Below are 14,763 nucleotides of genomic sequence, written 5' to 3'. Positions count from 1 at the left end.
AACTGGGCCCTTCAAGGCAAGAACCGCTGAACTGGGCCCTTCAAGGCAAGAACCGCTGAACTGGGCCCTTCAAGGCAAGAACCGCTGAACTGGGCCCCGCCGTCTCCAGCACTGCTCCGCTGGGGACCGCCGTCTCAAGAACCGCTGAACTGGGCCCTTCAAGGCAAGAAGCGCTGAACTGGGCCCTTCAAGGCAAGAACCGCTGAACTGGGCCCTTCAAGGCAAGAACCGCTGAACTGGGCCCAGCCGTCTCCAGCACCGCTCCGCTGGGGACCGCCGTCTCAAGAACCGCTGAACTGGGCCCTTCAAGGCAAGAACCGCTGAAGTGGGCCCTTCAAGGCAAGAACCGCTGAACTGGGCCCTTCAAGGCAAGAACCGCTGAACTGGGCCCTTCAAGGCAAGAACCGCTGAACTGGGCCCTTCAAGGCAAGAACCGCTGAACTGGGCCCTTCAAGGAAAGAACCGCTGAACTGGGCCCCGCCGTCTCCAGCACCGCTCCGCTGGGGACCGCCGTCTCAAGAACCGCTGAACTAGGCCCTTCCAGGCAAGAACCGCTGGCCCTTTGGCAGACGTGGCAGGGCAGGATCTGTCTCGGGCAGGGCTGCAGGATGTCCTCTGGCCAACATGCCTCCTCCAGTGGCAGTGGAGTCTGTTATGGACTGTTTGGACTGTGGCTTTGCACTCCCCAGGATGGCCCAGTGGGCAGGCCACCCACTGTATGGACTGTATGGACTGTGGCTTTGCACTCCCCAGGATGGCCCGTGGGCAGGCCACCCACGGTATGGACTGTATGGACTGTGGCTTTGCACTCCCCAGGATGGCCCAGTGGGCAGGCCACCCACGGTATGGACTGTATGGACTGTGGCTTTGCACTCCCCAGGATGGCCCAGTGGGCAGGCCACCCACTGTATGGACTGTATGGACTGTGGCTTTGCACTCCCCAGGATGGGCCAGTGGTCATGGAGTCCCCTCGTGGATCTGGCGTCGTGTACTCAAGTGGCTGAGGTGCCCCCCCTTCCCTTCCCCCTGAGGTGCCTGTCCTTTTTTCTTTCTGATGCCCCTGCAGTGTTCTCTCCATGGAGTTCTTGTCGTGGGACTGGGCCTTGCCCCTTTGCTCAGGACCCCTGTGGTCCACGGACAGTGGTTGGAATACATATAGTAGATGTATATATTTTGTACATAGTTTATTTATTTATTTGGATTACTGCTGTCCATTTTTCAATAAATCTGCCCGTTTAAGATCTCTTCTTTTGGTCTTTGCATTATTTCGGAGGGGGGGGTTTGTGGGTTGTGACAGTGATCTGTGGGAATGCATTGATGTGTGTGTTGTAGTGGGTGTGGGTGGGTGGGTGTGTGCCGGTAATCTTTTCCCTCCCCTGTGTCGTAGGTGCAGTACTCACCGATGTCTTCCGCGCCGCCGGGCGTGCTCCTGGTACAGGAGCAGGTATAGGAGTGCGGGGATGACCTGTAACTCGGGTTCCATACTGCCGGAATCTCGCGTGGAGTATGTGGAGGTGAGCGTTTTCCCGTTCGTAGTCTGTTTCCGCCGTGTTTTTATCGGCGGTGCTCCCGCCCCGGAAAAGGTGGCGGATTGGTGGGTCGTGATAGGGTGGGCGGTACATTGTCTGCCGCCTGGCTGTTGGCGGTGACCGCCGCGCTGTTTGTTTGTTCCGCCGTGGCGGGCGGAGTGTTAATGCGGCGGGCTGTGTTGGCGGTTCCCGCCAGGGTCAGAATTGCATATTTTGGACCGCCGGCCTGTTGGCGGGTTGGCCGCCGCTTTATCACCGACCGCCAGGGTCAGAATGAGGGCCATAATGTGGTGCAAGGGGTTACAAAGTGGTGCAATGCATGCATTGCGCCACTTTGTAAATCCTTTGCAGTGATTTTGGCCTTGTTGAGCCACATTAGCGTAAAAAAAAGCGATGCTAATGTGGCGCAAGGAGACGCTAGGCCCTCTTGTATGTGGGCTTATATCTTTTTAAATCAAAGAAATGTGGGTGGACGGGTTAGTACATGGCAGAAAGATGTTTCAAAGGTATTGAATGAAAACCATTAGTGAACAAAGGTCTCACCAAAATTAGGATGGTTTAGTGTAGGCAAATTTTTAGGAAAGTTACACCCAGCAGCACACTTTACCTTGTTGTGTAGCCATTTTAGCTATAGCTTCATGCATGTTATTTTAAAACACTAGGCCAAGCCGCTGTGCACTCTAACCTAGATATATTTTATTCTGCTTTATTTTGTCATTGTTACAATAGCCACTCTTACGGTTTTGTTTTATTTTTTGTTTATCTAACTGTTTTTGCCTAGGCCAGCACTCTGTTCTCAAACAAGACATTCTTGCTCACTCTGTGCTTCTTCCAAGGCTACAGCACGGTACATACAATGCCGGTGAACGTGGTATAAGTTTAGTCTCTGACATTCGTAGAAAACATACATCCTTACGTAGGGACATTTTCTCAGGACATCAGCTGTGTTGTTATAAAAACACTTCCCTGTCCCTAACACGTTAGAGGGAGATTCCAGCCAGAGAACCACGACTGTATTCTTATTGCCGAATGCTTCACATATGCTAACGCAGACCCGGGGCCTTTGCTCAGTATGGAGGATGATATCTTCCCAGGGGAACCTGAAGGGCAGAATTAGAGCTTAACACGCTGTGCTCTATCATAGCCTAGGTAGGAGTTAATCTATTGACCGTAGTGACAATATGATAGCGTTATTTTTATGCTTCACTCTCCTCGCCACAATTTTAATACTGTCATGCTGTGTCATTCTGGTTATTGCAGCTCATGCTTTGCTATCTAAGATGCAGTCATTTTATTAAAATCATTATTGAAACATATACTGCCTCTGTTTGTCATTTTATATCTGAGACTAAGGTCACTGAGAGAAACGGATGAGACCTGAGTGACCACGGCTTCCCTGAGAAACCAATTATGCCATGAGCTCGGCTGCCCAGTCATCCCCGCCCTCGAGTAAGGATGAGGCCCTGCTAGTTGGCCGGAGCAGAACCCGGATTGTCACATGCAGTGGGTCAGACTCAGTCCCCGAAGCTGCAGGCGATTCTGCTGCTCAAAATCCAGTAGTCTCTTTAGAATAATGAGAGCCTACGCGACAACATCATGGCCTGCAGTTAAACCCATCTCTGGGCAGCTACATAATCAGAACACATGCTACACCTAATTTCTTAATCAATACAAAGGGCTTGACACCTGGCTGTAGAAATGACCAGTTTCCCTCTTGCTCAGAACATTGTGACTACCAACTGGTCAAGCCCCCTCCAAGCCCTCTGAGATCAGTAAGTGTAAAAAGAATGTGGGCTCCCTTGGACTACGTGCATAGATTTAAAATGTGACTTTGCAAACCAACCTAGGGCCTCATTTATGAGGTTTTGGCGCAGGGCAGTGTCACAAGGAATCTTGCTGTGCTGCCCTGCGTCAAAAGAAAAGGGCAGGAATACACTGTAATTATAAGATACAGTACATTCCTGTCCATGGGGCAAGGGTGTCTGCAGTGCATGTATGATTGTTTTGGTGAAGGAAAGGACACCGCCCTGCACAAAAACAATTACGAGAGGCATTTTTCCTTTTCTATGTGTGCTTGCATCTGCCTTATGCGCAAGGTTTACAAAACCTTGTAAATACGGGAATGTGTCAAATGCCATTGGTGTTATATAGAAACACTCACCGTAAATCCCATGGCACGCCTACCTGTCACATGGTAAGGAAATGCAGTGACTTGCGCTGCATTGCCTCAGTGCATGGCCCATAAATGATGCAGCATAGCACTGCAAACCACCTTGCTGCGCTGCGCTGCTCTGTGCCATTAGGAAACTGCAGGAATACTTTGTATTTACAGCAATAGGACGCATCCTGTACTTTCCGCTGCACTGGCGCACAATTGGCAGCCTAAGGCCAACACAGGCACACATGTGCCATGGTGCAAGGGTGCCTCCATTGCAGGTATGAATGTTTATGTGCAGTAAGGGACACCTTCCTGCACATACACAATCAGTAATGATGCAGCACACATAGAAAGAGCAAAAAACAAGGAGAAATAGTTATTTCTCCTTGTTGCGCAACTTTTACACAACCTCTGGGGTGGTGTAGGAATCTAATGCATTCCCAGGTTTACGAAATCTTGTAAATCTGAGAATGCATCTGATTCCATGTATGTTGCATGGGAACATCCACAGCAACACCCATGGAATGCCCCTTTCACACAGAGTTATGCGTGAAAGGGGGACATATTTACAAGGCCATGAAAAGCCACTCAGGGTGACTTTGTGTGGCCTTGTAAATATGTGCGGGCACACTGTGCTGCCAGAGCGACACAAAAGTGACACTCCAGTGGTGTTAAAGTGCTTTAGTGGCTTTGTAAATATGCCCCTATATTTAAAATGCCATGAAAAGTGAGGAAGAGTGGTTTTACATGGCCTTGTAAATATAACCCTGTATTGCGGCCACCAGACCGTCACTAAAAGTGACATTCCGGTGGTGCAAAGGGCATTGTAAATAAGCCCCCTAGTGTTCAAAATACAACTTCATAAAAAAAATTGTTTTCAATACCTTGTTCTCTGATTCGAGGGCCATGGAACAAGCTTGGTTTGAGTTAAAAATTATTTTCTGCTGAGTTTTCAGTCAGAGCCTCTGCGTTTCCAAACAATATAAGCACAGTATGATTAGGTCCAGCTCACATAGTCTGGGGAATGCCCATTGAGTGCTAGGTGTAAAGTATTTGTACCAACAAACACAGTAACTTAATGAAAACACTACAAAATGGCACAACACAGGTTTAGAAAAATAGGAAATATTTATCTAAACAAAACAAGACCACAACGACAAAAATCCGACATACACAAGTCAAGTTATGAATTTTTAAAGATTAAACTCAAAAATAGCGCTTAGAAACAAAAATGCTGCGATGAGATGTTAACACGGCGTCGTGACGGAGTCGTTCCCAACAAGCCAACACCAGGGGCGCCGGACACAGAGTCGTGTAGATCCCCAAGTACAGTACCTGTGGTGAAGAATGGAAACAAGCCAATGTGCGAAGTCGGAGATCGCGGCGTCTGTGTGAAACGTTGAATCCGTGCACTTCGAGCGGCGTCGGTCACGACGTGGTGCGGCGACTTCTACAGAGTCACGGACTTCAGCGGGGCTGCAGTGGCGTCGGGCCTGCGAAGAGCGTCGCGTTCCAGCGAGGGTCACGGCGTCAGGTGCAGGCGGCGTTACCGGATTCAGCAGTGGCGTCAGTCCGGAGTCGTCCGAAGTCGATTTCCTTGGATTTCCACCAGCTTTCATTTCAAGGGCCCAGGGACTGGATAGGGCACCACTTGTCAGAGCAGGAGTCTCTCCAGAGATTCCAGGTGCTGGCAGAGAGAAGTCTTTGCTGTCCCTGAGACTTCAAACAACAGGAAGCAAGCTCTAACTCAAGCCCTTGGAGATTTCTTCACAAAATGGAAGGCACACAAAGTCCAGTCTTTGCCCTCTTACTCTGGCAGAAGCAGCACTGCAGGAAAGCTCCACAAAGCACAGTCACAGGCAGGGCAGCACTTCTTCCTCAGCTATCAGCTCTTCTCCAGGCAGAGGTTCCTCTTGGTTCCAGAAGTGTTTCTCAAGTCTGTAGATTTGGGTGCCCTTCTTATACCCATTTTAGTCTTTGAAGTCACCTTTCTTCAAAGGGTACTCACACCTACTTGTGAAATCCTGCCTTGCCCAGGCAAGGCATCAGACACACAGCAGGGGGTTGGAGCCGGCATTGTCAGAGGCAGGCACAGTCCTTTCAGATGAGAGTGACCACTCCACCCCTCCCTCCTAGCAGAGATGGATAATCAGGAAATGCAGGTTACACCCCAGCCCCCTTTGTGTCACTGTCTAGTGCGAGGTGAAAAACAACCCAACTGTCAAACTGACCCAGACAGGGAATCCACAAACAAGGCAGAGTCACAGAATGGTTTAAGCAAGAAAATGCTCACTTTCTAAAAGTGGCATTTTCAAACGCACAATCTGAAAATCAACTTTACTAAAAGATGTATTTTTAAATTGTGAGTTCAGGGACCCCAAACTCCACATGTCCATCTACTCTCTAGGGGAATCTACACTTTAATCCTACTTAAAGGTAGCCCCCATATTATCCTATGAGAGAGACAGGCCTTGCAACAGTGAAATACGAAGTTGGCAGTATTTCACTGTCAGGACATATAAATCACATTACTATATGTCCTACCTTATCCATACACTGCACCCTGCCCTTGGGGCTACCTAGGGCCTACCTTAGGGGTGCCTTACATGTAAGAAAAGGGAAGGTTTAGGCCTGGCATGTGGGTACACTTGCCAAGTCGAATTTACAGTGTAAAAATACACACACAGGCACTGCAGTGGCAGGTCTGTGATATGATTACAGAGCTACTTATGTGGGTGGCACAACCAGTGCTGCAGGCCCACTAGTGGCATTTGATTTACAGGCCCTGGCTCCTCTAGTGCACCTTACTAGGGACTTACTAGTAAATCAAATAGGCCAATCATGGATAAACCAATTACATAAAATTTACACGGAGAGCATATGCACTTTAGCACTGGTTAGCAGTGGGAAAGTGCTCAGAGTTCAAAAGCCAACAGCGACAGGTCAGAAAAAAATAGGAGGCAGGAGGCAAAAAGATTCAGGGTGACCCTGCATAAGCAAAAGTCCAACACGACCCCCTACCAGCCTAAAGCCAGGGGAGAACAATCAATACCTTGATGTACTTCCCTGATTGGGCCGATAGAACAAGGACCCAGGCCCACAACAGCAGGGGCATGTTCCAGTTCTACGCCTTCCTGACTCCAGTTGGATCCCTCTGTCCATACTCTCGGGGCCCACTAAGCTAACCCATGGGGAACCCTTCTCCACATCTACAGACACCATCTGTGCAGCATCTAACTTTACTTTGTTCACAGATGTATTGCAATGGGCAGATAGTACCACCAGGGCCAACACAGTGGTGTTGCCCACTCCACCCCTGGGGTGTGACTCTCGTTCCCCCCCCAGGGGCAGCTCTGTACACCAGGACAGCAAGCCACAGTGACCCCTGACAACTGTCAGGGATGAGAGCCTGACCTCAGGCCTCTCCAACCACTGTGACTGTGGAGAGTGGTGGGTGGTAGCCCCAGGTGCCTGACACCCTTTGACCACTCTACCTTCCACCAGGTCAGAGAAGATAACCTGACCCTGGTCCTCCCCTCTGGGGCTCTGTACCCTCCCTCCAGGAGCGGCACCCCCAGAGTAAAATTTGTCAGGGTGCTTGTAGAAGCAGTCCTGCACAATTCTTCCACCAGTGCAGGGAAGTTAACCTGCAACTGATCCTCCAACCTGGGGTCTGTACCTTCAGGTTGGACCAGGGCCAGGGGTGAGGCTTCCCTCCCCTTGCCCTCTCTTCTGGGGTCCTGAACCACCCAACTAGGAGTGGCCCCCCCAGAAGACAACATGGTAGGGGCACTGTTAGCAGTAGCCCCTTCCTCCAGGTCAGGGGGGGCACCCTGAACCTGGCCTTCCAATCCAGGGTCTGTACCCTTAGATGGCACTGGGGCCAGGGGTGAGGCTCTTTCTCCCCTGCCCCTACTCTCAGGGTTCTGAACCCCCCCCCTCAGGGAGAGTACCCCTTGAAATCACACCAGGGGGGGTGATTGGGCAAACCGCCCACCCCTTCAGGTCAGGGTTTATCACCTTCACCTGATCCTCCAGTCCAGGGTCTGTACCCACAGACTGGACCACTGCCTGGAAACCCAGGAATTCCTGGGGGGCATACCTACCCCCCACCAGGTCAGAGTTTACCCTCTGAACCTGGTCATCCAACCCAGGGTCACCACCCTGCGGTTGAACCACTGCCTGGTGCACCAGGACTTCCTTGGGAGCACACTTACCCCCCATCAGGTCAGAGTTTACCCCCTGAATCTGATCATTCAACCCAGAGTCACCACCCTGTGGTTGAACCATTGCCTGGCACACCAGGACTTCCAGGGGGGGCACACTTACCCCCCTCAAGGGACACACTGTCCTGAAGGGCCACACAAGAATCTGGCTGGCGCAGGTCTCCTGACCTCTGCCCATCTAACAGAGTCTGGATTCCCCTCAACCCAGAAATGGTCTCACCAAGGTCATTCATGGGGGGCTCTGCTCTCAGAGCTGACCCCTGACCCTCCAGGTTCTCCACTGGGGTCCGCAACCCCCTCTCAAACCTCTGTCTGTACTTCTGCACCCCCTCACTAGGAGTGGTACTGCCAGACACCAGAACTGTTGGGACGCTGGCTACAGCCGCCCCCCCAAGATCTCCTGACACTGTGGGATCTCCCTCAACAGATGGCCCTATGGTACAGGCTAGGCTCCCCTCCTGGTGTTCCCTCATGGAACCCTCCAGGTCCTGGGACTGGATCTCGGGCACCTTGGACCTCAGCCCATCCCCATTCCCTCTCCTCAGAGACTGGACATGGGGTCCCTCACCCATCCCACTACACTGGGACCTACCTGGGACACTACAATCCTTCCCTACCTCACCTGGTTGGGAAATACCTAGACCACTCCTCTCAGGAGCCCCCCCAAATGCATCTTCAGACTCTCTGGTACTCACCAAGAGGTCTGCCTCCATTGTAAGCTCCCTGGGGTCAGAGAACTCACACTCCACTTGGTGTTGGCGTAGCTCTGGAAAATAAGGACTAGACATATGCTCTCCAGCAATTACATCACTCAGCCCCTTACATGAATTAACCAAAGTACCCTTCACCCAACCATCCAGTTACTCTGCTTTGAAAAAGCACCCCACATCACCCTCCTGAGACTGGTGAGACAGTACCCGACTGTCCCTGACACTCAACCCACACTCTTCTGGGATGTCTTCACACTCCATAACCAGGACTTCTACCTGGGGGGAACCCCTCTCCCTGTCACTCTCACCTAGAGTCAGTAGAGTGTCCCTCCCACCAGTAGGAATATGACTCCCCATGCCAGTTCCCCAATCCACCTCAAGGACCCTGTGCATCACTGGAGCTACCTCATACCCCTGAACCTCCTGGCGTGTGTTAACTCCCTCCTTCAAGTAGGGCACCACATCTCTGGGCATGTGCACTTCTTCAGCAGTACTGGATACAAGATTTTTGCTGCCACCATCTGAACTGGACTCAGCCCTCATGGCCTCCAGCTTCAGCTCTTCACAGCTCAGCTCTTGAGCTGTAATCCTTTCTTTTTCCAGGACTAAGGCTCTCTTCTCCTCAGCCCTCTCAAGCTCTGCATCTAGCTCTTCCAGACTCCGGATTCGAGCTAGGAGCCAATCATCTCTTTCTGTTCCCTCCTCAGGGCCACTGCCCTCCTCCTCAGAGTAGTCCTCCTCCTCAGAGTAGTTATCCTTCTCAGACTCATTTGGTGGTGTTGCCTGACAACGTTTCAATTCATACTGAAACAGGGCTGACTCAAGATCCTCCCTTCTGGATTTCTTGTTCACAGCCAGTCCCCTTTACATGCAGAATGCTTTAAGCTGCCACTTTTTATACATAAATAGGTGCCAGAAATTGACTTCCATTCTACAAAGGCTTCACAACCAAAAACCAAAGTCCAAAAATATTAGCAATACTTCCAGGAGAACATCAGAGAACAAAAAGCAGAATCACAAGACAAGTAGTATGTGGTCACGTAGTGGTCTGAACTCAAAACAGTAGTGTACACTTAATCACTGTATGTCAAGTACAAATGCAAGTCCAAATCCCAACCGCTGATCACCAATGTTAGAAATGGGGTCTTTCGTTGACAGCCAGGTTACCCCCTGTTCAAGCAAGGACCCTCACTCTAGTCAGGGTAAAAGAGAATCACCCTCAGCTAACCCCTGCTTACCCCCTTGGTAGCTTGGCAGAGCAGTAGGCTTAACTTCAGAGTGCTAGGTGTAAAGTATTTGTACCAACACACACAGTAACTTGATGAAAACACTACAAAATGACCCAACACAGGTTTATAAAAATAGGAAATATGTATCTAAACAAAACAAGACCAAAACGACAAAAATCTGACATACACAAGTCAAGTTATGAATTTTTAAAGATTAAACTCAAAAATAGCGCTTAGAAACAAAAATGCTGTGATGAGATGTTAACACGGCGTCGTGACAGAGTCATTCCCAACAAGCCGACTCCAGGGGCGCCGGACACGGAGTCGTGTAGACCCCCAAGTACAGTACCTGTGGTGAAGAATGGAAACAAGCCAATGCGCGAAGTCGGAGATCGCGGCGTCTGTGCGAAACGTTGAATCCGTGCACTTCGAGCGGCGTCGGTCACGACGTGGTGCGGCGACTTCTACAGAGTCACGGACTTCAGCGGGGCTGCAGTGGTGTCGGGCCTGCGAAGAGCGTCGCGTTCCAGCGAGGGTCACGGCATCAGGTGCAGGCGGCGTTACCGGATTCAGCAGTGGCGTCAGTCCGGAGTCGTCCGAAGTCGATTTCCTTGGATTTCCACCAGCTTTCATTTCAAGGGCCCAGGGACTGGATAGGGCACCACTTGTCAGAGCAGGAGTCTCTCCAGAGATTCCAGGTGCTGGCAGAGAGAAGTCTTTGCTGTCCCTGAGACTTCAAACAACAGGAAGCAAGCTCTAACTCAAGCCCTTGGAGATTTCTTCACAAAATGGAAGGCACACAAAGTCCAGTCTTTGCCCTCTTACTCTGGCAGAAGCAGCACTGCAGGAAAGCTCCACAAAGCACAGTCACAGGCAGGGCAGCACTTCTTCCTCAGCTATCAGCTCTTCTCCAGGCAGAGGTTCCTCTTGGTTCCAGAAGTGTTTCTCAAGTCTGTAGATTTGGGTGCCCTTCTTATACCCATTTTAGTCTTGGAAGTCACCTTTCTTCAAAGGGGACTCACACCTACTTGTGAAATCCTGCCTTGCCCAGGCAAGGCATCAGACACACAGCAGGGGGTTGGAGCCGGCATTGTCAGAGGCAGGCACAGTCCTTTCAGATGAGAGTGACCACTCCACCCCTCCCTCCTAGCAGAGATGGATAATCAGGAAATGCAGGTTACACCCCAGCCCCCTTTGTGTCACTGTCTAGTGCGAGGTGAAAAACAACCCAACTGTCAAACTGACCCAGACAGGGAATCCACAAACAAGGCAGAGTCACAGAATGGTTTAAGCAAGAAAATGCTCACTTTCTAAAAGTGGCATTTTCAAACGCACAATCTTAAAATCAACTTTACTAAAAGATGTATTTTTAAATTGTGAGTTCAGGGACCCCAAACTCCACATGTCCATCTACTCTCTAGGGGAATCTACACTTTAATCCTATTTAAAGGTAGCCCCCATATTATCCTATGAGAGAGACAGGCCTTGCAACAGTGAAAAACGAAGTTGGCAGTATTTCACTGTCAGGACATATAAATCACATTACTATATGTCCTACCTTATCCATTCACTGCACCCTGCCCTTGGGGCTACCTAGGGCCTACTTTAAGGGTGCCTTACATGTAAGAAAAGGGAAGGTTTAGGCCTGGCATGTGGGTACACTTGCCAAGTCGAATTTACAGTGTAAAAATACACACACAGACACTGCAGTGGCAGGTCTGAGACATGATTACAGAGCTACTTATGTGGGTGGCACAACCAGTGCTGCAAGCCCACTAGTAGCATTTGATTTACAGGCCCTGGCACCTCTAGTGCACCTTACTAGGGACTTACTAGTAAATCAAAGAGGCCAATCATGGATAAACCAATTACATACAATTTACACGGAGAGCATATGCACTTTAGCACTGGTTAGTATTGGGAAAGTGCTCAGAGTTCAAAAGCCAACAGCAACAGGTCAGAAACAAATAGGAGGCAGGAGGCAAAAAGATTCAGGATGACCCTGCATAAGCAAAAGTCCAACACCCATTTTAACATTCAGAAAACCATAAACCTCAGAGGAAAATTTGTGAAATGGGCTGATGACTAAGAACCCTGGAATGCACAGACACTGAGGAAATGGTGATGTGGGCAGAGGGTCTGTGTGCTGAGGAGGCTCTAGCAGAATTGTTCAGAGAGGGTCAGTTCATGAATCATTTAAGTTTCAAAAGGAGTTTAAAGCACTTGCCATGAAAGTGGCCATAATATGAGAAATCAGTTGGGTGTTAATTTTTGAGTTTGTAAACTTTTCTCTATGTCTCATGATTGTGATTAGGTATCAGAGATACCTCACTTCCAATTACAAAAGAAAACTAAAAACCTTTAATCATGGATGATATTAGTATATTTTAAGATAATGAATATCACTATAATGGATATCATACTACATGAAACTAGTGTGTGTCAAGACTTCATCAAGCTGCTGCAATGTTGCGTGATGTATATTGGCTTCTTCCGGACCCCAATAAATAAAGGTCTCATATGGAATATCCCTTTCTGGTCACATCCCGCAGTGCTCCTATTGGTCCAGTCCTACAGGATCTTTCTGCTTGCTGAGAGGGCAAGGTGGTGAAAAGTGCAAACAGTAAATGGGGTCTCTCAGATGGGTATTTTAATCAATTTTGTATGCTGCCTTTTGGGACTGGAGTGGGGGCAACATGTGCAGAGTAAGGGGCAATAAAGGACAAGCCAGGGACAGAAACTGCTAGTTCTGATTACCCTTAATTGTGCCCATAACATGTGTTGATAAGGCCTGGAAATAGATGAAACAATGTGAACAAGATAGATGAGGAGGAAGAAGAGGTAAACACAAGGGAAATGCAGAATGGGGGAGGGAGGCTGGTTGGAGAAGGAAATGAAAGGGTGAGATAGGCCTTTAAATATATGCCATAGCATTTCCATACACCAAGTGTGTTCTCAATAGGGAAATAGGCTTGGACTGGAACAACAAGGTCAATAGGAAAATATGAGGCCATCAGGAAGAGCAGACAAGCAGAAGATGTAAATATTAGGCTCAAGTGCAGACTTTCCTGAGAAGAACAGCAGAGACAAGAGGCTCTTGTAATCAGCTACAATAATCAAGATGTCTTCACTTCATCTTTTATTCGTGATTATTCTTGTAAGTAATCTGCTAATGGGTATCCTCTCCAGCACCTTTATAGTGGGTGTCATCTCCACCCAGTGGGCTGGAACCAGACACCAGCCACCAACAAGTGATCTCTTCCTGCTGTTCCTCGGGCTGACCAATATATTTATGCAAGGTTTCACATCATCTGAACAGCTTCTTCGTTTGCTCCAGAGGGAGATGTATAACAAAGACAGTGTTTGGAAAACCTTCTTAATCCTCAGTCCATTTTTTTACTTCTCGAGTTTCTGGCTCAATGCCTGGATCTGCGTCTTCTATTGCATCAAGATCGTCAACTTCTCCCATCCTCTGTGCCTTCGCCTAAAATTTAGGATTTCCGCCATGCTTCCGTGGCTTGTGGTGGTGTCTCTGCTTGCATCCTTAGCTGTCAACGTTTCAAGAATCTGGAGTTTTGGAGAACTGCCTACAAATATTTCTACCACAATAAACGCCACCTCTTCCAGCACAAGCGATGGCATTCACCTTTTCCACAAGCTCTTGATGTTTATCACAGGATGCTTAGTGCCACAGATCATGATTGTAATCACTGCTGTGCTGGTCCTAACCTCCCTTTACAGACACACCCGACGGATGCAGCAGAACAACACCGGTTTTACCACTGGACCCAGCGTGGAAGCCCACACCAGCGCAGCGAAAACCATCTTGTCCTTGGTAACCCTTTATGCCTGTTTTACCCTGGCTGCAATGTTGGGCGTGAAAGATGAGAACTGGTATACAGAGTCGGCTACGTACTATATTTATATGTTCATAGGTGTTTCCTACCCCTCCATTAACTCTCTGATTCTCATATTTGGGAATCCCAAACTGAAAGAAGCAGCAAAAAACATTGTTTGCTCCAGTCTGCGATTTTGACAAATTCAATGAACATAGAAAATGACCACAAATCTTAATCAGTTTGTATATATATTTTGTACCAGAAAATAGATATTTGTTTAAAAGCAATTTTAACATGGAGTTCAGTGGAAAACCAGATGGTGCTAGACATTTTTCTCAAATTTCCATGCTCAGAGTGTCCAGCTTTGCCCTTGTGATAGAGTTGTTTTTATCTCAAAACGACATTAGATTACAAGGAATCATTTATTATCTATCTGCTAAAGTTATTTAAATCTCAAAAAACACATTTAATACACTAGAAACAGGGATATTATATTTTACCACTTGCTACTATAGTTAACACCTCCAAAACCACATTAGATGACCTAGAAGGGAGGAATATATTGTTGTTGATATGCTAAAGTTGGTTTGTTTCCAAAATTACAATAAATGAAACAGGAGAGTAAATTCTGTTAGGTGTTTATGAGATTAAGATTGAGACCCAATTTCACCTCTGTAAATCTTTCACATGTTCCTTTACCTACGTTCATCCAAACACGAGAATCTATTTCATCTACACACCAATAGCCAGATTTTATAGTTTGGCAGATGAGATACTCATCACGAACGTCACGGATATCTTGTCCGCCATATGATGCGTCCAATATAGTCAATGGCCTTTGTAATACGGCCAACGGGCTATCTGTCACATTTGTGATGGAGTAACCCATCCTCCAGACTCTAAACTAGTACCCAAGTTCCTGTGTATTCAGAAACGCCTTAGCCCCAGAGTTATCATAAACCAAAGTATACAATACTGACGCAGATTGAAAGTAGATTTAATAAGTCTTATCAGAAACAAGGCTTAGATGAGTTGTGTAGTTAGATTAGGAAGATGTATCTTCAAATTGTTC

At 48.3% G+C, this 14,763-nt stretch overlaps 1 protein-coding gene across 1 annotated transcript in view; it reads left to right on the top strand.

The window, feature by feature from the left end:
* The window catches only part of LOC138246803 (taste receptor type 2 member 40-like), a 58,675-nt gene extending 44,787 nt beyond the window's left edge, over positions 1 to 13,888 (top strand). The window contains exon 2 of the mRNA XM_069201566.1: positions 13,042 to 13,888. Coding sequence (XP_069057667.1) covers positions 13,042 to 13,888 — 847 coding nt within the window. The remainder of the gene's footprint in view (positions 1 to 13,041) is intronic.
* Positions 13,889 to 14,763: the final 875 nt, after the last annotated feature.

Source organism: Pleurodeles waltl, chromosome 7, assembly GCF_031143425.1.
Source record: "Pleurodeles waltl isolate 20211129_DDA chromosome 7, aPleWal1.hap1.20221129, whole genome shotgun sequence".
Classification (NCBI taxonomy): domain Eukaryota; kingdom Metazoa; phylum Chordata; class Amphibia; order Caudata; family Salamandridae; genus Pleurodeles; species Pleurodeles waltl.
The sequence above is the reverse complement of the archived record's forward strand: the minus strand, read 5'-3'. Positions and strand labels throughout refer to the sequence as shown.